At 45.9% G+C, this 24,367-nt stretch overlaps 1 protein-coding gene across 5 annotated transcripts in view; it reads right to left on the bottom strand.

Annotated features, from left to right (window-relative positions):
- Positions 1-1,982: 1,982 nt before the first annotated feature.
- Positions 1,983-24,367, bottom strand: part of LOC133343904 (phospholipid-transporting ATPase IC-like) — a 57,433-nt gene continuing 35,048 nt past the window's right edge. For all 5 annotated transcript variants that reach the window (XM_061553898.1, XM_061553897.1, XM_061553899.1 and 2 more), the window contains exons 9-28: positions 24,178-24,260; positions 23,074-23,232; positions 22,201-22,289; positions 20,943-21,169; positions 19,132-19,340; positions 18,609-18,649; positions 16,820-16,979; positions 15,942-16,130; positions 14,743-14,855; positions 13,595-13,759; positions 12,795-12,906; positions 11,728-11,803; positions 10,944-11,076; positions 9,681-10,035; positions 9,054-9,277; positions 8,550-8,633; positions 6,678-6,923; positions 5,793-5,931; positions 4,870-5,000; positions 1,983-3,870 (exon numbers count right to left, since the gene is read on the bottom strand). In XM_061553898.1, coding sequence (XP_061409882.1) covers positions 3,577-3,870; positions 4,870-5,000; positions 5,793-5,931; positions 6,678-6,923; positions 8,550-8,633; positions 9,054-9,277; positions 9,681-10,035; positions 10,944-11,076; positions 11,728-11,803; positions 12,795-12,906; positions 13,595-13,759; positions 14,743-14,855; positions 15,942-16,130; positions 16,820-16,979; positions 18,609-18,649; positions 19,132-19,340; positions 20,943-21,169; positions 22,201-22,289; positions 23,074-23,232; positions 24,178-24,260 — 3,229 coding nt within the window. In that variant the 3' untranslated portion in view covers positions 1,983-3,576. The remainder of the gene's footprint in view (positions 3,871-4,869; positions 5,001-5,792; positions 5,932-6,677; positions 6,924-8,549; positions 8,634-9,053; positions 9,278-9,680; positions 10,036-10,943; positions 11,077-11,727; positions 11,804-12,794; positions 12,907-13,594; positions 13,760-14,742; positions 14,856-15,941; positions 16,131-16,819; positions 16,980-18,608; positions 18,650-19,131; positions 19,341-20,942; positions 21,170-22,200; positions 22,290-23,073; positions 23,233-24,177; positions 24,261-24,367) is intronic.

The following is a 24,367-nucleotide window of genomic DNA, read 5'->3' on the forward strand; positions in this document are numbered from 1 at the left end:
GCACCCACACTGCACCCCGCCACTCGCGATCCACCAGTCGATCATCTGTGGTGTACCCATCCATTGTTGGGTGGAATTCGTACTGGTACACGAGTTATATAATTGTGTTACTGCTAGTTATGAAACATTGTTGTGGGTAGGATGCCAGGCACACTTTCTACATCTTTCTACATCTCGCAGCACCGCCAGGGGCATGCTCTCCAGCACCGAGTGATTCTATGGAACTTAAGATTCGATCCCTCCTTGGTCCCACAGGAGCACACATCAGACGGGAATTTGAACGGTGACTTTGTATCTCCCGCTGCGACACGCCAGAGGGACGAGGTAGACGTTGGTTGCGAACAGAATTGACCCTGCCAGGCGCGCTGCATTTGCAAGAGAAAATATAATAGACTATTAACCAGAGGTGGGAGGTGAAATAGGCCCAATGACCTGACCCCAGAACCCTGTCACAGAAGGCTGGTTGTGAAATCAATTGAAAGTAGTATAATTTTGACAAAAGTCTCACCGTGGCTAAGTTTAAAAGGGTACAACATAAAAAAGAATGTGCCAAGGCAAGCGTCACATCCCGACGACACTCGCAAAATACAAACAGATGAACAAAACGCTTTTCCAGTGACTGCGTTGCACAACTGGCTACAATTCTGCTCCAGATTGCTCGCGACGACACTGCATCAGAAATAGACGGGTTGATATTCCCATATTGCCGAGTGTGAGAGCACGCATATGATTTTGGACAACCAAAAATGCCATTAAAAGTAAATGGGGGAAATCAGCGAGCCATTGTTGCCAATTTCTGCATTGGGCCCAACATTGCAAAGACTTTTGAGCTTTACCAGAAACAAACAGTATTGATCGGTCTGCCGATTGTAACAATCAGCCTTACAAAATTCATAAATCACTGTCAAATGTCCGACGTTTGGAAGCAGGGTCAGCCCTGGAATCCGGTTCAATCAGTTTCGCTACTTGACAAAAATGCCACGAAGTCGACGAAAACGAACCGTGGCCACTCGGGACTCAATGTGAACACTCTTTACCACACATTGGAGATGTGTTCTAAACATAGCAAATGCTACTTCATTACATGGGCATTTCCGTACATATCGAAATGACTGATTAAAAAACGTTACAAATGTAATGCTGGGTACAGCAGATGTGCAGTTTGTCACACGCTGCACTACAAACAAAATCCACACGGATGCGTGGTCGCTTCCCACCCAGGGCAGATATTGTGGCGAGCTGTGAGGTGTCCTGGTCGTGCGACTCTTGATGAAGGCACACAGCCACCACCGTGGACAAATAACCCCGCACACAGTCAAGCGATCTGCACGACTGCCACGGTGTAAGGGGGAGGGGGCTTCATCCAGCAGTGGATAGACAAACGGCTGAACAATAAGGAGTTTGTATCTATGATGCTACAGCACAGCTGCAGCGTGAGAAGAGCGGGGCTTAAAGTGCACTGGTTGATTGTTCAGCTACGAGATGGCAATCTGTCACTGCACTTGTTGGGCGCAAGCCCAAGGCTTTAGGATCTGAAATGGCATTTGGCTTAAACACCGACAAGATGGAACAACTTAGATTGCGTTTTTTTTATACCTTAGAATAAGTCACAATAAACGAAAAAATGTAAGCTCGTAACGTCCAAGTCGAATGAGTGTAGTCAACATGTAATCGTCGATCTGCGGTATTATAACAACTGTAGTAGCATTCTAAGGAGAGATTTTAAAACTGTCGTGGCTACGTGAAAGTTCTCATTGCCCTGGTTGTAATTCTTGCGTTGCATTTATTTGTGATATCGCCGCACACCGAGTTGTGCATAATGTTCTTTCAAAGTCCAATATCTCTTCTGTTGAAGTTATGCTGAGCTTGAAGCACGTCCACTGACTGAGAATATTCCATATTTCTAGTCCAAAATCCATATTTAATGTTACAGAGCACTTCTGCTCCAACACATTTGATATAAGTTGAAAACAAACGCAAAACACATTTTAAACATTTATTTACATGTTAAAACAAATCCTGAAGTTGAACGGAAATGTTATCCAAGGTACTTACCAGGACTGCATGTGGAAGTTAGCCCCAAGATACACAGTGATGCAATGTAAAAAACTGTGCTTCAGTCGCAGCCCGAGAAAAAAAATCGGCAACTGCACAAGACAATTCGCATTCCTATCGAGTAACATGTCCCACTCTCCCAGGAAAGAAACATTGTACCTGATATTTTCAAAGAAGAATAATGCATTTAACTAAGTTGCATAACAGTACATCTAGAATTACACAAATGGATTTAAATAATGCTCAAAATATTAACTATTTTACAGAACAGAAATTAACTACAATGGCACATAAGCACTTCAATGGGATTACGCAATAACATCCCTGTACTTGAGAAATGTTCTTTCTCGTGACGATCCATTGCAATTTTTTGGTAAACACCAACACTTTATGAATTGTGGGCAAATCAATGCCCTGGCAGAGATTATTTACTCCATAGCCTCAATGTATTTGTTTTCCATGTCTTAACATACAAATAAACGAGCAATTCCAAAATGGAACACTTATGGCCAGGATCCCAATGTGTCCTATATACCCACTGTTTTAAGTGTAGGAGATGCAGGAAGATAATGCAAAGCGTGTTGTTATGATATCTAGAGCTGGGTTGGAGGTTCAGAAATAAAAGGTTATATAATTTTGTTTCTCATCCAATGCAGACACCAAACTGGACACACCACATCGTTGACCAAATAGCTTCGACACCTCTACAGGACAACTGGTGGACATTATTTTTCTCACAGGTATGCTGGCACAGTTTCAAAGAATGTGAACAAGTAAAAAAAATCCACATGGATAAAATATTTTCATTTCTATTGAACATTCGATACATGGAAAACATTTGTTTTATTATGACAAACAGTTTTAAATTATTCTTTTTTTTTGCAAACATGTGTATAATAATTTTGCAAATAAGCTTCGCGAATTGCAGCTTATGGCAATACCATCGGGTTTTCCCCCCACTTCATTTACAGCATTTTCTCCCTCTTAAGATGTAAAATGACAACCAATATCAAAAAACACTTTTCACATTTCTATTTAATTTGCAAAACTAAAGAATATAAATTACATAACCTTTTTAGATGTATTAGTGGCTCCTGATGTAAAAAATATTGGTATTAAAATGGATAGAATCTCGGTGCTGTATAAAAGGTCTACACCACCAGATGAAAGAGATGTCCTACTCTTGCATGACAAAAAAAGCAAGTTGTAGAAAATACAGTACTTTGGAGACGTTATACTGTTAAACAAGAATATGCCCAGGCATTCACGTATGAAAGCCCCACAAATTGTGCAACGTGATCATATCGACAAGGACTCCAACCTCGTGCAATAAAACACACATAAAATAAAGACACTGGCCCCTAAAGCCACAGCTGTAAGGCACTTATCTGGAACAGACATATTTCCATGTTAACTGCTGCAGAATGAACCTTGCCACACAAAGGTGATCCCGTGCAATTTACCACACAATGAAGTCAAGGCCCAAGCTGACGTGTTGGTTTGAGTTCGTTTAACTTCGTGTTATATCAAGATGGAGCTATCGGCCACGTTGCCCGTGTCGATGGGCACCTTGACCATCGAGTCAGCGATGCTCTGCACCTCCGGATCGGTCTTCGTGTATCGGCCATGTTGGTGCACCACCTCTTCGGCCCTGGGCTTCGCCGCCGGGTTCTTCCTGCGTATGCTACGGCCGGATGTGATGAGGTCGCCGAAGCCCTTCGTGTGCGAGTACGCGTAGGTGGAACGCCGCATGGTGCCCAGCCGCTTGAAGGGCTCGCGTGCGGGTGGCGTCGCTTTGTGGATGCCATCTTGGATCTGCACGGCGGGCATTTCACAAGCAGCGTTAATCATTATAAACGTCCCCCTTGCACCTTTGCGTAATGAGTGCATCCGATCGTGCCGCGATACGAGCAACCGCGATAAGCAGTCTCAAACTTGCGCATTCTCGCAACCCTGAGGCAGTTTCAGCTGTCGGGAGCAAATGCAGGGGGGTGAGAGAGGCGACCAGGTATGGTTGGTGGTACCCCCAGTGCTGTGACACCTGTATTTGTGCGGCCTGTGATCGATATTGGTTTTCGAGGCCACTTCCAGTGCTCTTGGAATTGTTATTAAACCAAAGTGTAGGAACAAAATGGTTATCGCCATGTGCTATTCATTTCTTGACCCGAGTATGAGCATCAGCCATGGCTATCAGTAGTGCCAGGTTCGTCTACCTTAACAATGAGGAGATCGCTGGTTGACTCATGAGGCTAATGGGTTTATCACAGACTTATCGCTATACACAACGTAAATATCTCTTCTGAATTCAGCCTGGCTCAGCCATGAGGGCTTATTCAAAAGACAGGAAATAAGAATGCGCTCATTAACATGAGCCATGTCTAGTGCTCGTGATAAAACTAAATCACTTCCAGTTGTCCTACCGGTGTGAGCTCTACTACCATCTTAAAGAGTTCATGCAAGAAAAAAAAATGCTTCACTCGGTGCTAAACTTCCAAACGCACAAGGTGTTAATACATAATCATTTACAACGCTTTGTCAATCCACTGCTGCAAGGCCTCCCAACACCATGCGTCACAGAGGTTGTTTGGCCATACTTCACCACGCTGGTCAGTATGGGTTAAGTCAAGGGGGGTTGCTCAGGATGAGTTTGGTTATCACTCGCCACTGATGTTAGTCGTGGCCGGGAATTGTCCGGTTCATAATGCAGTGTGCTAACCGCTGAGCCACCACTCCATCTGAACAGCACAACTAAATGTCAGCAAAGAAGAGTAATACAGTACTCTTCATAGAGGGCAACTTATGAGTACTCTGTACCTTATCGAGAAGTGTAGGCTTGGTACAACGAACGAAGAACCTCATGGCAATGACAGGGATCAGAGCAATGGCCACTGTCAAGATGATGATGAGCCACAGGTAGGGCTGCTTCAGGGAGTTGCTGGCCGTTCCTGGAATTCCACAACAGCGCGACACAAAACTTCCATCATTATTCACATTTAGATATGTAATACAAGCACACTGTACGCAGTCTTTAAAATACTTCACCCACTATTAATCGATGTACGTTTACCGTGAATGCCAGCCGGTGCGCTTATGTTTTCAGAGTAAAGACCGGTCCGTGACGGCCTTTTGTGGCTGTCATGAGGGTCTGCACTGAATGGATTTAATTCCATTCAAGGAAAGCGAATTTTCTGCTCAAATCAGCATGGAGTGGGGGGCACATTCATCTTCATCGATGCCGAGACAGCAGTGGAAATTTCACATTCCTATAGCAGGGGGCCAGTCTCCCTGACGAACAATCACCGATCCAATACGAGTCATACCACTGTTGGGACTTCCCACAAAGTGATGCTCGTGTTATTGGCCTCAAGATGGATGATGGGCTCCAGTGAACCCCCGTTTGGATGTACAGCCACCGACTGTGTTGTGTGGCTGTACCAGCTCGCTGGATACAACCCCCGACTACACGGACGTTAACGAGCCCCCAAATCGGTGACCCACCTAAAATACCCAACGACATCTACTTCCAGTTCTAGGGTTAACATCTGAATCATTTTTGTAAATATATTTGAAATAGCTCTAAAAACTACAGCATATATGGATACACATTTATACTTATGCGATCAACCCAAAAAAAACGGTATTATGCACTATACTCTACATCGCATTTGAAAGCTTAGGTGGGACAGCAGTATCCGTACACCTCGTTGTCGTACAGCAGAGACGAGCCATTGGCAAACCTGTGAACTTGAAATTGCTTGGGAAGATGTAGTGCAGTCCGTCGCTGTGCAAGTCAAACATGATGGCAAAGTAGAGGGCGATGCTTCCGAAAACTGAGAAAGTGTTCAAGTATGTCCAGAATGCTGTGTCCAGGGCAATCTGGAAAAAAGAACGTAGTTTGAGATGAAGGCCAAGGTTTGGTTTTGGGTTGCTCACGATGCCAACATTAAGGTGTTCAAGGTTTTTTTTTTGTTGTGTCTTCAAAATGACTGGCTATTAATATGTTTGCAAAAGAAGCACGTTTAATAATAATTATTCTACTTTGGAAAAGTGACATCCAATCATGTTATTGGTCACATGAATGGTAATTGATGTTTTTGTTATTTATAATAGAAAACCAGAGAACAATACGAGTTACTGATAGGTTATAGCAGGTGTGTATAGCATTTGCCATCCAAGTGCTTCGGAGGCAAGGGCTGGGGGATGACAACTTGTGTTTGTGGAACTCCCTACTCATGGGTGTCAAGGTCACCATTTCCTGGCTCTGCAACATATGGGCAGAACAGCAAAGTGGATTTAACTCCATCTGTACTGACACTGAGTGGTCGCCCTCCTTTGCACACGTAGCTATTCTCCCACAAGTATAAACACTCATCAAAGGAGTTTGCCAAACATCCCAGTATAGGACCACAGAACTTGGGCAATTGTTGGCGCCAGTTTCCCACTTGCTTGTGATTTCACGCACATGTGAATCATTCTCTCTCTGAGAAGGAACGAACACGATATGCCTTACAAACTGTAAATAATTAAATTCATCAAGACAAGAACCACACCTTTCCCCCCGCGACCCGTTTGTTAGCCTAGCTAGCTCAGCATCCGGCGGCAACTCCCACTCCACCTCGTACCTGCAAGTTGACGATCAAGGTGAGGGAAGTGGCTGTGACGACGGCAAAGGATTGGTAGTCGTCAGGTGCCAGGCCATCGCTTCGCATCGTCTCCAGGAAGGCACCGTACGGGATGAAGAAGATAATGAGCGAGGTGATGATGCCTTGAATCAGGCATCTCCCAAAGATCTTGTAGTTGAAGTTGAGGTTTTTTTGTCCGGTTTCGTACAGCTCCGGGAACTTGAAACTCTTGGAGTCGCTCACATCCTGCACGCACCGATGCACGACACTGAAGATCGAACACCGCCCCCCCCCCCTCCCTCCCCATAGCTGCCGTTCCAGTTTCACATTATTTTGACAGCAATCGTTTTGAATGCTACCTATTCCCGTATAAAATGAGCACCACTTTAAGGAGGAGGTAGTTGTCTGTTGGAATGTCTTGCTCACACCATTGCTGGTGAAAGGGCAAGAGTTCTAAGACAGCTCCTCTAAAGGTAATTTGGTCTACTCTTCCATACTGTCCAGACGTCTTGTAAGGTGACAGTGCCCACACGTGAACTGTACGTACGTATTTTGAACATTATTTTGGAGCCAACCATGCTAATCAGAGATGAAGGACAACAAACTAAACACAAAAAGCGATTCTATGAGCACATCGGTCCCCACAATGGTAAAATACAACCCCAAAAGCTGGTTTGTGGTCGTCAACTAACATGGGCAATGCCAGATGGCCGTTTAAGCCGGGAGACTCTTTTACGTGGCTTCACCCGACAGCAGAACACCCAAAACATTTCAATGTATCTGCGAATTCTCTCATTCGCATGAACGGGTGGATTCGTGGACAAGTTTTCACGATGGCCACAAACAACCTCACTGCCGACTGCGATACCATGGCTGCGGCTAAGCTTCTGATTGCTTGTGCTGGGTCGCTGGGTCCTCCAAGGTGTGACATCCCCATCACGTGACGCGTCACGTGACGCGCCGTGTGAGGTGGCGAAAACCTCACGTCTGTTATCACGGGGCTACCCACTTTAACACATCGCGAACCGTGGTGGAGTGCGGGGGGGATTTACACTCCTGGGTTGTTCGACAAATCGCTACTTGCAGTCAACCTTGCATCAATAGATCGTGAAATCGTACTGCCCTCAGGTGTTATAACAGGTCGATACACACACAACACATCGCATGCTGTAAAATAGCACGTGTCAATTTCTACCGTGTCAATTTTGCTTCCAATGGTGTTTCTTAATTAATTATTCTTTGTCCAAGCAGACAAGCTCTCACAAACTAGGGCATAAAAATTAATCTAAAAGCACACAAGAAACATGGAAAGATTCGTGCTTGGAATTGTGTTGAGAAATGTAAGAATGCATAGATTTAAGACCATACAAAGGTTAATGACATAATTAAACCCGTTGACAAACGTAAGTAGGCTGTGGGGCAGAACACATCGCGAGAGGGGATGATGGCCTGTGGTCGAGACTAAGTCAAATTGGCAGCCAAAGTTGGCAATGTGCCCGAAAGTATGCACGCTGTGGAGATGAAGCAATAACATGAGCTCGGGATGCAGGTGTTTGATGACGGATTGTTACGTTGCAGGAGCGCGAGATATGGCAATGACTTGGGGTGACCTCCCAGCAGTGGATTGATCATGGTTGGTAATGATGACGATAATGATGGGGAAAGCAGCTTGCTGCTTGTAAATACATTTTCTATTACCAGGGCTCTGTTCAGGGGCAATTTTTACGTCTCCTTGAAGAAAAAAACAACGGTAAAGGAGTTGACCCATAATGCGCGCAGACGTGAAAATAAGGCAGAAGGGGGGTGTTGAGCGGAGATCGGTGGCACTTGGCACGCAAGAACAGAGCTACTGAGAGAAAAATCCTTCCTTACCTGATCAAAAAGTCCCATCACCAGCACAGGCAGAGCCGAGTACAACATGTTGTAGAGGGTGATGTACCAATCGTCGTACACAGCCTGCCAAGACATCGTACTTCATTAATCAACCCATTGGTCACATAGGTATGCGAGGCACCCGTCTAATCATATTGCAGGTGTCCAAGTTTTACACAAATCTCTCTTTCAGGGTCACATATAAGGTATGTGTGCATGCTGAACTTCTTTTGCACCGTATGTAACCGTGCTGATCGAAGGTGCGGGGGGAGGACAAGAAACTAAACACAAAAGGCAGTTCAAGAAATTAGTTTTCAATTTAGATCTGCCGATTGACTAACTCCAGTGTTCCCATGTCATGCTGCTGGTTGAACAGAGGCGAGGTGGCACGAGGGGTGGCATTCAAGCAACCTGCTCCATCGTCTCAACCGCCGGCCGTGCCGGGAGAGAGCGGGAGTGCGTAACGCACCCCGTGTGTGTGTACGCAATGTCCACGGCTCTCACCTGGGCGGAGAAGCCGTTGAAGAAGCTGAACCAGAAGTGAACGAGCGTGAAGGCGAAGTTCTTGTAGAAGAAGTACTGCAGGAACTTGCACATGCGCAGGTAGGACCAGCGGCCGTGCACGAGCAGCAGGCGCTCCAGGAAGCGGAACTGAGCGAAGGAGTAGTCGCTGGACAGGACGGCCTGCATGCCCTCCTGCCCGCTGATGCCCACGCCGATGTGAGCCGCTGCAAGCGAGATGGAGGGGGAGACGCGGCTCAGCGAGAGTCTGGCGCGACCTCCGGAAGCGGTTACAGCCCCACATGACGCACCTCTAGGGCAACTCGGCACATGTCGATTGCACGGGCGAGTATCTGCATGCAAAACGATTTTTGATGTTCCGTAAAACGGTACTCATGGTTATCAACCGTGCATAATGATGATGATAGTCTGAACGAATCCCTGACCACGATTGTGAACTCGCAACCTTCCCACTGAGCCAACGGGCTCCGATAACGGCGGCACCAGCCGAATTGTTCCAGCCAAACGTCAACAAAAGATAGGTGCACCGTGCCCAGCTCACGGCGTCTCGAGCCGTCGACCACCAGCTCGGCGAAAAGGAAATGGAGGGGGGGGGGGGCGATGCCTCACTCTTGATCATGTTGACGTCGTTGGCGCCGTCGCCGATGGCCAGGGTGACGGCCTGCTTGTGCTTCATCACCATGCGCACGACGCGCGCCTTCTGACGGGGCGACACGCGGCAGCAGATGACCGCCTCGCAGGCGCAGGCCAGGCTCACGAAGCGCTTCTCGATCCTCTCCCTCTTCAGGATCTCCCGTTGCTTCTCCTCCTCGCGCTGCTCCGCCTGCTGCCTCGCGTCGCCGAGCTGCTCCATGGAGACATCGCAGCCTGCTGCTGCTGCTGCTCCCCCGCCCCGGGGCTTGCGTCGCCTGGGCAGTTTGAGTCTGTCCAGACGTTTCTGTTTGTTGTCGGTCAGGATGCCGTTCTGCAAAAAAATACCCACACAACAGCACGTCGAGGATCGGATTCGTGAATTGGCAGGCACACCTCGTGCCGCCGATTAGCACGGTTTGCTACCGTACGGTGCGAAAGACGTTCAACATATATACATACGTACATGGAATGTTTCTCTAAATATGGAAATCAAACTATTTGTTTTCACAACTGTAAAAACCTATAGAAAATCACATGAGAAGAAATATATGGATTCATCAATTATTCCCCTGATTGTTGTTCTGCCTCGTGTAGTTTGCCATCAGCTGATCTGTGTTAATTTTTGGCTCCGAATAGTTTTCGTTGGCTTTATTCCTCAGTGATTTATGTAAGATACCTAATATTACATTTCCTGCTGGGCAATTAGTTGTTTTAGGACTGCATTTGATTTTCTAACCCGCGTGTTTGTTCTCGTGAAAACAAAGACTTGCAGCCTCAGTGGGCTCTCCCTTTGGTTGTAAATAGAGGATTTTTTTTTCACAAAACAATGACAGATTAAGTTTTTAATATCATGGAACTCTACTATGACAGCAGAGCCATGTATAATATTATCGAATCATCAGGAAGGGAATTAGTGATTTATCTTTCAAGAGTCAAAGCAAAGCTGAGGTACACACGTGATCAAGTATTCCACCTAAAATTATTTTTTACACATCCCATCAGCCACACAGCCATCTGGGAGCACGCAACTTCAGCAGTATTGGTTCAATGCAAGCAAACTCTTGACCGGATTAAACATTGCAGTGTCTCATCAGCAGCCGTGCTTGCTTGAACCAATGCTGGTGAACTGCCGGTTGCTTATCGGCAAAGGCCCTCCCTGTCACACATTTGTCCTAGCTAGACGCACAACTATTTGATAACATGCCGTAATATAGCGCAGATTAAAAACAGGAGCCTTACCAGACAGCCACCAGTTATAATGATTGCATTTTTCTTCCCCTTGAGAAACTGCTTTGTGAAGTCCACTTCCGCTTCCTTTCCCTTCGCATCTCTCTTGATCGTCTGACACGCTTGTACATCACTCAGCATTGTACTGGAAGCACAGACATTACACAAATCGTAACCACCAGTGCTGAACCCACAGACACATGGCTCCACCATCCCAGGTTTTGGACACAGACACTCGTATGCAGTATGCGGTCACAAAAAGCATTCTGACTGAAAACACATAATTATTATAGATGCAAAATATGCATTCACGAGTGATAGATGACTGGGTGGATGCTACAGTGTGACTAAAGTTTATGATATAATGCGGTGCAGGCACATCTGAACCTTGGCTTCAAGTCCAGAGTAATTACGCAAAGGAACTGGTTTACGATGTGGAATTCGTTCCCAAATTTTCTGGACCCACGGGAACACTGTCATCGCTCAAAATGTTTTCTCAGGGCACCACGCAGTAAACAAAAAACGAATCTGGTACTTTGTGAAGAGAATCTAGAATCTGCAACAACTCCGTGGAGCCCCATTCCACAGGCCTTGCAGAGACTGTCAGTGCAACGCCGAAGATTGTGCGTTTGTAACAAATCAGAATCTGTATTCATACTGGAGGAATCCGATGAGCTATGAAGCTCTTTTTCACAGATGTCCTGTGTATGATTAAGTGCATAGAAACTCACTCGTATAAATGCACCTGGTAAAGGGACGACTATGTTGTGTACAGTGCAAACATAGTATTCTTTACCTAACGTCGTCTCCATAGCATATTTGCATGTCTTCAGTCAGAAGCTGACAGGCGTAGCCAATATTTTCTGCGGTTTCTGCGAAGGAAATAATAAATAACAACACGATTTGTACGTTTGATGTAAGAAGATAACACCCAAAAAACGCAATTATAGTGCGTTACTCAAAAAGCACTTAATTATTTCAGACCACTAATAAAATATCTTGAAGCAATGTTTAAGCAGTTATGCAAGTGCCGTGACTAACTCGGAGACGATAAGACTTTGAGGCACTTCTTTTATTAACGAGCACCATCGGTATAGTACACACCCTACGTGGGTACACACTCTCCAGTCGCTCGCCAATACACAACTCTACGTGTGTACACAACATTTCTGTTGCTAGCCTATACACAACACTACGTGTGTACACAATATTTCTGTTGCTAGCCTATACACAACACTAACCATCCAACGCTGACGGCGCTGAACCGAGACAGCCAACAACTATCGAGCAGCGAAATATCGAGTGAAGACGACGGCGATGATGGCGACGACCTTGAGCAGCACGGCGGGGATCCCACTCCAACAACAGCCACGAGGTCCCTCACAGGGGCCCTTTTATTCTCAGCGTGGCCTCGCTCCGCCCCCTCTCTGGAACCTACTTGCGGGTTCCCGACGCTTCCCCATGGGCCCCCCTCTGTGACCTTTCCCCCCCCTTGATGTCCCTCTCTGGTGTCTATCCCGGCCTGCTGACTTCAGTACTGCCGTGCAATTCAGTTCCCCTTTTTCGCCAGCAGCCAGCACTATGCCACTACACATGCATGTTATATAATCTACAGGCCTAGTTAACAGATCCGGTCAAAATAATTATTTCAGTGATTACAATTATTTTAATTAGTTTTAAAACATTACATTCGTTCGTTTTAAAATGTGAAAATAACACTTCGTTTAAAACACTTTTCATACATGAGGATGGTTGGCGACTTACGGTACTAAAAAAGTTAAAGATACATAGAAGTGAAGCCATTTAATTGTAGAGTAAACAATGATTGTAAACCGTGGTAAACTACAAGAGGCAGAAGAGTACCTTGTTTGTCTCCTGTTAAGACCCAAATCTTTATCTTTGCTGCTGCCAGTTTGGCGATTGCCTCCGGGACACCATCTTGAAGCTTGTCCTCGATGGCCGTCGCTCCCAAAAGCTGCGAAGGCACGAGATTATTTGTGAGCAGCACATCACCATTTGAGAAGACCATTCAAGACCATTCAAGACCATTCAGAGGTTGTAAAGGACAATGGAAGTGACGCCACGTAATTGTTTCTATTGTATTTCCCTCCCCATACAGGATCCCACTCGTGCTGCCACCTCTGAGATAGGAAATAAAACTGAAATTGGGATGAACAAAAATCGAAGAATATCTCATAATACCAGAAGAACTAAATGTAAATGACAAAAGCTCAGATGTTTAATGTTCCTGGAAGGCTTACAGGTTTCCCAGGGCAGCGACCTCAAAAACAAGATGAGAATCTTGACTGGTGGCAACATGGCTAGATCCCACCATTTTCCTTCTTGGTTGCTGTAGATGCCTCTTAAGTAACAACCAATCTCATTTAGATATGGGCTGGGCAGAATTAAGTGAAAACCAAATCTCTATATAGTATAGCTCCCAGCGTGTAGCCATTGATGACAAAAGACTAAGACTATACAACTTGCGACACTTAAGAATCTGGTTTAGTCACAGCATTTGAGCATGCTCTTTAATTTCATTTTACTAATAACAATCAAGCTGCCCTGGTCTTTAACAGATTATAAGTTGTCCACCGACGTTACCGGGGAACGTATAACTTGTATCACAACCGTGCGGCGCGAGTCCTACGGACGTAGCTTACCTTCAAGTTCGTTTCAATCTTCTCGTACACAAGGCCCTGCTTCTTCTCACGGTCGGTGAGGGACATGCTGGCCTGCTCGTACTTCTTGCTCCAATCCAGGTACTCCTCCTCGCTCAGGTCCTTGTAGGACAGGCACAGCGTGCGTAGGCTCTCGGCGGCAAATGTCTGTAAAGATCGATGGAACATCACGATTTGAACGCAATCGCAACAGGCGTACATGCGCAGCCAAGCCAAACACATCTCCCAAACACCAATACCTGTAGTCAGAGCCGCATCAAGTAAGATTAACCTACGACCAACGTTTAATAGACTGGCGAAGACATGGACCCATAATCAAGCACTACTAGCATCCACCAGTGCTGTCTAAAAAAAAGCCTTCTAGTTCAATCGATTGTGTTTCACCAGTCATCAATTGATATGGCTAATTGTTCACTGCAAAATCCCTAAATACCAGGGACTAAGCTGGTGTTCGGATTCATACTGTGTGCTGGTACATGATGTTTAAGGTCAAATAAGATTTATGACGTAACAGTAACAATGTCGTCACTCTACTCGCGGTCATCTGCACGATTCATCGTACACAACAGAAGAATACACACGACGCACTGTGGGATGGTTTCCAGTGCCTTTCACCGTAAATATTTCAACTCTGTTGGCATTTATGTCAGGGAATAAAACTGTCCTTTATACATCTCGATGACCAAGCAGTATTTCAAGATGAGAAGCGTGGATTCAGCCAAGTGGCTGGATGGCGAAGGCAGCGCCCCCATACGACTGGTGACAGTCTCGGCACCGTCGCTACATCAATGCCATATTATTCTGCTCTCAGGAATTACACATTTCGGCTTGATTTCAATTCCACGAAGCCTCTCTGTTCAGGGCAAGTGAGACGGTGGATCGTGTTGTATGAACAACTGGCAATCTAAGCCACTTCCTGTGGAAGCTGACCTGTGGCGTGACTTTTTCCTGGCCTCATTAACAACCATTCGTAGCCGACATTCACTGCGACCCGTGTGAACTGCCAGTAGACACGAATTAGGTCTCGTAACAACTGCGATACAACTGTACTTCACGGCACGTCTACTGGACGTAGCTTTATTATAAATGTAAAAATGTAAGTTTAAGTGGTAACTCTAATGGTGACCTACATTGAGGTCCTTCTCTGTTCTTTCACGATTTGGGTCGTCCTTCTGAAGCCTCTCCAGGATCACCGTGTCGGCTCCTTTGCAGTACAATCGCAACTTTCCTTCTGGGCTCCGGACTGAAATCACGAGAGCACAGACACGCGCGTGTGCACATACACACACGCAGACACGCACGCACGCACACACACACACAGGCACGCACACAGGCACGCACGCAGACACGCACACAAACACAGGCACGCAGACACGCACACACATGCCGCAGACACGCATGCACACGCAGATACACAAGCGTATTTCGTAACCAAACACACAAACCCACAATGGAAGTGACATTTAACAAACCATAATTGTGGTCTCGTGAAAGCACGTCAACCCCACATGCTTCCGAACTTAAGAGTCCTTCCAGCATTTTAAAGCCGTTGCATGCCATGAGTGAACATGCAGCTTTGCTATATAATAATGAACGTTTTTTTACATAATTGTACAACAAAATAATATCACAAACCCACATTCTTTTTGAAGGATGGGTTTTTGCACAAACCCATTTCAGACGTTACACCTGAATAACCCGTCAGTGGCGTTACAGTGGCTTACATTCCTTCGCATGTTCCTTTATGCAATGTGCATGCTCAGCAAGCTGCCAGGACATTATCTTACTCGACAAAAAATATACCCAAGTGTGTTTTTTTTATTTGGTATGTTGTACGAACACTTACCTGGTTAAAGAGATATTACAACATGCACTCTACTGTAACAGTATATATTTTTTATTTTATTTCACAGCCATGTGACAATCCACTGCTGGTTGAAGCCTTCCCCATGCCATGTCGGCCATGGGGGGGTTTTTTTACCATAAGTCAGCACCCGCTGGCCGGCGCCGGCTGGCGACGAAGAGGGCACGAGATCCATGACCGAATCAGCTGTCACTCAGTCGCAGAAGTTAACCACGGAAATTGAACTTGGGTCGGCAGGTTCATAGCGCAGTGAGCCAACCACTTACCCCGTACATATGCATTACATAGCACGGAATTTTTTTTATTGATTTCAGCTTCGACTCTGTCTGTTTCAATCATGAGTCAGTTGGCCTACAGCAATGATTTCCTGTCAGAGCCAGCGCACACACGCCTGCGCGCTTCCATGTGCGTTCACGTTCAACGTGTCGCACACCGGCGGGGGCTTTCTGCACACACGTCCCTTACCGATGACGGACATGCGCTTGCGGTCGCTGTTGAAGTCAAGGATGTTGAGCAGCTCGTAGACACGCTCGGTGCCCAGCTCGGCGATGGTCACGCTCTCCAGCGTGCGGTCCAAGAACACGTAGCCAAAGTTGCGGGCGGCCGTCACCAACGCCCCCTCGTCTGGCGACTGAGCCTGGTAAATGAGGTCACCTGCCAGAGGCGGCACACGGCTTGGCATCACGCGCCGCCACTTCTCCCGACAAGCAGCGGGAGACTGGCTCCTGCTCCGTCAGACTGGCATCGTTTTGGCAAAGAGACTGGCATCGTTTTACGTCACCCTTTAAAAATTATGACGAATATTTACGTGCTTGAAAATAAAATGTAGCTCCCCGGCAAGTTAAGCTAAAGTCATTACGACGCAGTTTGTTGCAAATGAAATGTTAAATAATGCCAGTACACAGTACACAATCTTTCTAGAAACGCAAGATAGACAAACATTGTATATTGAATCATAGAAAGAGTTTTTTCTCCTTTTTCAAGAGTAAGCTGTTTGCAATTTCCCATATATTTATTAAAATATTAACCAAACTAACAACAATTTCATTGATTATACTGAATGTGAAATTTTAATTCAGCACGTACAGCAATATCATGCTACATACTTCTAATATGCAGACAATTCTTTTAGTTTAAATTCTCAACGCTGCCCGTTTAACTTAAGAAATGTACCACTACTTCAAAGGCTGCGTGTATAATTGTATGCTCATCCATTTAAGTGTACCCGAGTGAGAATTAAATCCAAACGGCTGTAACTCCACCGTACGTTTAGGTTCCCCAACACTGTCCGCGTGTAATCCCTGCGTGCCGTTCACGGGCCAGTGCCACCCGGAGAGTCGTACCCTCTTTTTCCTCCGCCATGACAGTGTGGCAGAGCGCGAGCAGCTTGAAGAATTCGCAAGCGGTGGGATCCTTCTTTAGGCGCACCAGGTTAACCAGACTGTGATCGTGAAACTCGAAATTCTTGTCAGCCCGCTCGTTCCAGCTCCAATCCACGGGGTTCTGTGGGACCCACGCCACGCGTTAGTCCCAGAGGCAGAGGTGGGACAAAGTCATTGTTATGCAAGTCCAAGTCGAGTCTGAAGTCATCAAATTCATGACTCGAGTCTGACTCGAGTCCAAGTCACATGACTCGAGTCCACACCTCTGCCCAGAGGTGTGCGAGAATGCACAGCACGCTCACAACTCACGTGGGCAGGAGTCTGACACTTTTGCGAGAGAAGTAGTAACTGCCAGTTATTTCAGGAGGGTTCTATATTAGAATGTTTGTCCAACATCAATGGCATTGTGTGTTTGTGCATGTATGTATATGTTCTTAGCCACTGAAGGAAACTGTAGAAGAACAGAAGAAATTCACGCAGGACAAGGGAGAACATACACACTCAACACAGTTGGGAATTGAACTCAGACCCTTCTTTGTATGAGGCCCAAGTGTTTACTGCTGCACTGCCCCCAGCAATCAAATGAGTGGAGTTTCACAATTTGCATTAACATGCAATATGTTTTTCACTGGGTGGAAATACACAAAGTATTTTCAATAGCTTGCGCAAAGTAGAAAGGACTTTATCGAATGCGCATTCATCATAAAAGAGTGGAGCAATTTACAAAGTACAACAGTTGCCTACAGGCGTTGTCAAAAATGCCACGAGTCTGCACAATCGCCCTCGTCCACATGCCAGATCTTTGACAACTCAAACCCAAGGCACGGCGCTATGGGCTTCTCCACTCGTGGCTGCATCTGCCCGTGTGGGTTCTGCGCCGCGTTGTTGAGCTTTCCGATTGATAACGAGCGCACAATTGCCTGGAATGGTTGCATGTCTATCGCCCGTGCGAGCTCACCCGCTATCATATCGCACGTACTGTATAATTGTGCACTCTCTAGCATACGGGAACCTAGGAAACCATTTTACATAGCGACAGGTAGCCAGGTACGTTTTATAATTATTCTAAGTGACTGCGACGGTGATCAGGGAGTGGACCCAGAGCCCCAAGTGCACAGCTAAGTACCAGGCACTTCCTGAATTTAGATTTGGGCGGACTTGGCACTGAGGAATTCAGCTGCGGTGTTGTGACGTGGAGGGCGTCTCTGATCTCTATTGCAGATATGCAATTTGCCCTTCTGAAGATGACTTTTTAAATAAAGTTTTGCCGTTTCACAACCCTCCTCCTCCCCCCCAGTGCTCAGTTTTTTGTGCAGTCACTCCCACTTGTCCGGAGGACAGAACACAATGCAGAGTCGACTCGTCGTCTACGAACTTTATTATTTTTGTTGTTGTTGTTGTCTATTCAGCCGACCTGTCATCGCCATCGCCGTCCCACCCATTGACAGAATTCATGACGGGAGGAGAGGGGACTGAGCGGACCGGCTACACATGCCCTCTGTACAGATGGCAGTTGTACAATGACGTGTGCAGTGCTGTAGCGTAGGAACGCAGCAATTAAAAAAGTATGGTTTGAGCCACCTATCGTGCACTGGTTAACCGACAACTCCTGGACTAACCTCGAACCTTGCAGGTTTGGTTAGTGAAGGGCCATTTTAATGAGTAGACATTCACAACTTGCCGAGCGCCTTATTGAATGAACCTTATTTATCGTCACTGAGTCATAATTTTAATTTGAACGAATGCTTACCTTTCTAACTGAACGCGTTTTTGCTTCCTTTGCAGTGTTGCCTGTGATGGTAAAATAAACAGAAATGCAAAATATAGCATTAAACCGACAACACATGAACTTGCAGCAAAATGCAACAACATCAGCTTACAACGTATTGATTACAAAGTGACCGCAAGTGGAGCCATGCACAGTTTTTTTCCCATATTACAAAGCGGTCAAACACGCACCGCCTCAACACTTTTGGTCTCGTCAGTACAGCGCCCTTGTGTTGTGGCTAAAAGTACACACAGCTGATGGACTCCATGCTCAACGTGGAGACGAGGCATTCGCTCAACTTGTTTGGGATCACATATTGCAACGATTCCACCAAACGCTCCTCCCTCCGTTCCCCCTTCGTCTCCATTAAGCCTCGCTCTCGTTTACTCGGATTTTATGCAACACGTTCTTGTTGCCATTCTATCTGCAGTCCGCTACGATTTTAAAATTTGACAAAATGCACCACACGTCCGGAGGATTCCACCACCAAACTCTCCACACCCACCAAAGGCCATTCCTGAGATGGAGCACTTCTTGAAGGTCATGATGTTCTGCGTGAGCGTGCCCGTCTTGTCGGTGAAGATGTACTCGATCTGGCCCAGCTCCTCGTTGAGCGTGGTGGTGCGCGCGTTGGACGGAGTATCGTTCACCTTGAAGTACATCCGCAAGTCCCAGTTGATGAAGAAGCTCTGGCCCAAGCGGATGACTTCCACGCTGCACGACAACGATACGCACCACACAGCAGCACTCGGAAGTCAATGTGTATCTATTTGTTTATTATATTTACAACTACAATGTAGAGACCTCAAGGCCTGCAATACAAAAACGCCTGCAAGGAGAAGCACTCTCAGCTATAAGTCTTTAATGGGTCTCAAGGTTCCTGCATTACGATATTAGGCCAGTTCCATTGCAATCAGAATCAGAATCAGAAACGGTTTTAATCGCCATGAAAGTTTACACATACACGGAATTTACTATGGCAGGAAGGTGCATACATTCAACATTGAGCAATCTTTAAAACTCGAATAGGTGATATACAGTCTAACTATACTAACGTTACAAAGTATAACGAATACTAACGGGCTAAAGTGTGTTGTGCTCGAAGGGAAATTCAAGAAAGCAGAAAAAAATCCTCGCATATCAAGAGACCACTCAAATGTCCACAAATGCATCTCTACAAACCCATTTCCTGTACTGCCATCTCCTGGCCACCCCACAGACTGGACAATTTTGGAGCGTCACAAACGATGTATGTATGTAGAACATCTTTCGCTCCGTATGTCGCCAACCGTGCTAATCGGAGGTGCGGGGCTAATCGGAGGTGCACCTTTGGTGCTGGATCACAGGTGTGCATCACCGTGCCCGACCAAAGGGTTGCCAAGGACTCATGGGTCGCCCCTCAATGAATGAAGAAGTACAAAATCCCGAGTGAGGGGTACACCCACGGAAAGGTCAAATTAAACTGCCCTTTTGTCTGCGATTTTACTGCACCTACATACGATTAGAATCGCAATACGTGGCAGTGCAGCATTTCTAGTAAGCCGTGGTTGTGACGTTGTGATTGCGCAATCGCTTAATTCGACTGCGCAATCAACTGCGGCGCAGTGCCTATTGGGGGCAACAAGAAGACAAAGTGCCGAGGAGGGGGGCTGCGTCGCTGGCGCAGCGGTTGTTTCGGTTGCTTGGAACCGCCGGGTCAAGGGGAGCCACCGCAACACCGAGTGGGAGCTCTGAGCTATCAGGGAGCAACAGCGAGATGCAGGAGATGCGGAGAGAAACATGGAACCACACGGACACGCGCAGACGTGGAGAGAAACACACAAAAGCTTAGTCCTACCTACAGAGTCATTACAGTCTTACTGCGACTTGGCTGGAGTCAGTAGTAGTGTGGCTCTATAGATCCCAGGGCATGTTGGCTATTGAAGGTAGATGACTACGAGGCGCATTTAAGTCCGTGCAAAACATCGCCGAGTAGGTGAACTGCAGTTGGCTTTCTAACCGGCAAGTCAGTGGGGGGCACAGCAATCGTGGCAATGCCCCCCTTCCTGCCGATTGAGACTGACATGTTTTATTTATTAATATTTAGCAGAGAGAATGCATTAAATGATTTTTGATGTTGCAAGTTTGGCACCACCCCCCCTCACCTACTCAGAAAGTTTCTAGATCTGCCTCTGGTGTATGCGGCATTTACTTCAACGACTTAGAACCATGAAAGACAACAAATCGTAACTAGACCCTGTTTGCATTTAAACTTCATATGGACGGTAACACATAGCGTGCGGGATCTCCTCGCAGGCGCTGTTTTGTGCGACTCACCTGACGTAAAGCGAGATCGGCACCACGGTGTTGAGAAGGATGATGTAGCCCCAGAAATTGAGGAAGCCGGTCCAAACCGCCCATTCACTCACGGTGTCGGGGGTGGGAACGGCAGGGTCTCCGGTGATGCCACTGCAATATCGCCCAAAGCCCTGCCCATGGACGAGCTCCCATATGGTGTTGCCAATAGCAAGACCAGTGGCCATCACAAGCAGCATGCCGAAAATCTGCATGCACACACAGACACACACACAGACACACACAAAACACACACACAGACACACACAAAACACTGTCAGGCTTCTGCACACAACAATCGGAAACAATGCTATTGGATTTGGAGTAATGGTCTCACCCAGATAGGCAACACAATGGTCATGGCATTAAAAACTTCGTTTGATTGCAATATTAAATTGATATAATTTGTTTTATGACCGAATGATTTGGACATGCACTCTACGAATTTGTTTGCCGTGTCAGATTGCTAACATGCTCAACGGTCAAATCATAAAAATAAACTCAATTAGCAATATGGTCATGTGACATGTTGTACATTCTACTATACATGCTTAAGTTGTGCGAACTACTTGCAGTCATTCTACGGCACATAAACAATGGAATTACAGTTGAAGGGCCCTTACTAAAACATCTTAAACATTATCTTAATTTCATGTAACTCTGCATAACCACATACGTAACAATGAAGCCAGTATTAATCGTCAGCCACAAAACAAAATTAGTGATTTTCTCAACTCTGTGGAATTCCACCGCTAAATCTACCCAACCCATATTTTGATTTGAATAAATTGTTTTTATTTTGTCTGGATGTTGCATTCTTATGTATATGCGTGCCCTGTGTTGCACTGTCTTAAGATGGTCATATTATTTCGACAGCATATATAAATAGCAAATTATTACGAATGAAATGCCCACCAAAACAAGTTTGAAAAAAATCTGTAAACAATCTTACAAATCGCCATTGGTGTCATCACAATGATGGCAATCTGGCTAAAAGTAGTATCTACAACAGGGTGGAAACCAGCGTGAAATGGTATTTGTATAAACAAGAATGTAAAATTCGAAGATGACTTTACCAATTATTAACCATGGAGGGACCTAATTTTCCAGGAATAGAATGTGCAACCAGAATGAAACTAACACGACAAAGGCAGTGTCGGTATCTGCCGCAAATGTTCCAGTTCTTTCTTAAACACACTTGCGTTTGACCAAAGCAACGATAGCATTTTGTAAAGCTTACCATAAAAACGATTTTGTTCATTTGTTTGTCAATTTGTGTCCTCTTGAACTTCGTCTCCCCACTGTTTTTCATTATTTTGGTGTCAAAACCTGCAAACAAAAGAAACAATTTAATTCAAGTCATAGCCGTCACTGACAGACATCAATGCAGTGTTCGCCTGGCGTAGATATGCAATGTACACACACACAATGCTGCTTCGGCGATGGTCTCAGCTCAGCGCATTATTGAAAGTACTCTTCCGGGACTATAGCCCCGATGCACTATTATCCCTGGCTTTATACATTTGATATTTGCATCTGAAAGCCCTTTGTTGCAAAGCTACAAATGAGTGAGTTAATGTCTCTGCAGGTTAACCATGCGCATCACGTAACTTCAAATCATTTTTAGTCAACAAAACAACACTGACCACAAGGTGAGCACAAACGGTCAAAACTGCAGAGATTTTAGAGATAGGTAGATGTTTATTCTTTTTCAAAATGCATTCACAATTTGTATCCACTTTCGAAAATTACTTTTTTTAATCTATCTTCATTTTCCCTTTTCTCACAAATGTATTCCATAAGTCCTAGTCTCCATTCCATAAAACAATGGAATGTCCTTTCGGCACTCTTGCAGTCAGAGGTGTACTACATTGTTTTGGGTCGGTGGAGGAGGGTCTTGCAACAGACATTTGGGCCAGATCATTACGCTGCCCAACCCAAAAAAAAATCGATTTTGAATCATAATACAGGATGTAAAAAAACCTACATGCTAAATAGCCATTTAATCACAGCGCTATTCACGAGGCAATTTTCCAGCATATTAGGAACCCACGTTAGAAATTCTCAAAGTGGACTTGAATGACCCGAGTGTTTGGCTTGGGGCACCATGTACCTGCAAAGATCACGAGTCCGTGGCAAGTCTCCGTGTTCCGGATGCGGCAGCCACGAAGAAGCAGCTTGTCATTGTCCAGCGAGTACATCTTGTCCTTCCATTGCATGGTGCCCAGGTACTTGTCCAAGCGGTTGTTGGGAGCCTCGCTCATAATTATGGCTGAACTCAGTGAAGTGGAGGGATTAGGATGGGGGGAGACGAGAGGGGAGTAGGGGAACGTAAGATGCTTTGCTTTTGCTAAATTATTTTATACAACACGTGTCAGATGGAGACAACTTAAGAACAGATGCGGAATGCACGAGCAATACGACACACTACACGGCGATTTATCCGTAATTGCAGTGGTGCAGTGGTGCGGTGCGAGGGATGCGTTTCAAATTGAACAACGGACGTTAAGATTTTGTAAGGGTTCGTGCACTCCTCAGTATTAACTAGGGCGGCCACGGGGGTTCGAAGACACGCAACTCTGCAGCAAGCAGCAAGCTTGCCACCAAGCTTGGCAACGTCACCAAGCCCCCGTTGTTCTCAATCCTGTGTAGCACCAGGCCCTGTAGTAGCACCAATCCTGTGTAACACCAGGCCCTGTAGTAGCACCCTGTACTAGCACCAGGCCATGTAGTAGCACCAATCCTGTGTAGCACTAGGCCCTGTAGTAGCACCAATCCTATAGTAGTACCAATCCTGTGTAACACCAGGCCCTGTAGTAGCACCCTGTACTAGCACCAGGCCATGTAGTAGCACCAATCCTGTGTAGCACCAGGCCCTGTAGTAGCACCAATCCTATAGTAGTACCAATCCTGTGTAGCACCAGGCCCTGTAGTAGCACCCTGTACTAGCACCAGGCCCTGTAGTAGCACCAATCCTGTGTAGCACCAGGCCCTGTAGTAGCACCAATCCTATAGTAGTACCAATCCTGTGTAGCACCAGGCCCTGTAGTAGCACCCTGTACTAGCACCAGGCCCTGTAGTAGTACCAATCCTGTGTAGCACCAGGCCCTGTAGTAGCACCAATCCTATAGTAGTACCAATCCTGTGTAGCACCAGGCCCTGTAGTAGCACCAATCCTGTACTAGCACCAGGCCCAGGTGAACCACGATGGACTTACCATTAAAGTCAGAGAGTTCTTTTTCATTTGTCAGATTGTTGTGTGTCACCGTCAAGGCCTGCTTGAACTTCAGGTTGGACTCTCTAGTAAAACAACACAAGGGAAACGCACATTAACCCACATTCATGGTGTCTATTGACAGAGTGCTATATACAACAATGATTATATTACATTTTATCATTGGATTGTG

This window comes from Lethenteron reissneri, chromosome 18, assembly GCF_015708825.2.
Source record: "Lethenteron reissneri isolate LAM-NWPU_2019-01 chromosome 18, ASM1570882v1, whole genome shotgun sequence".
In the NCBI taxonomy this organism is placed as follows: domain Eukaryota; kingdom Metazoa; phylum Chordata; class Hyperoartia; order Petromyzontiformes; family Petromyzontidae; genus Lethenteron; species Lethenteron reissneri.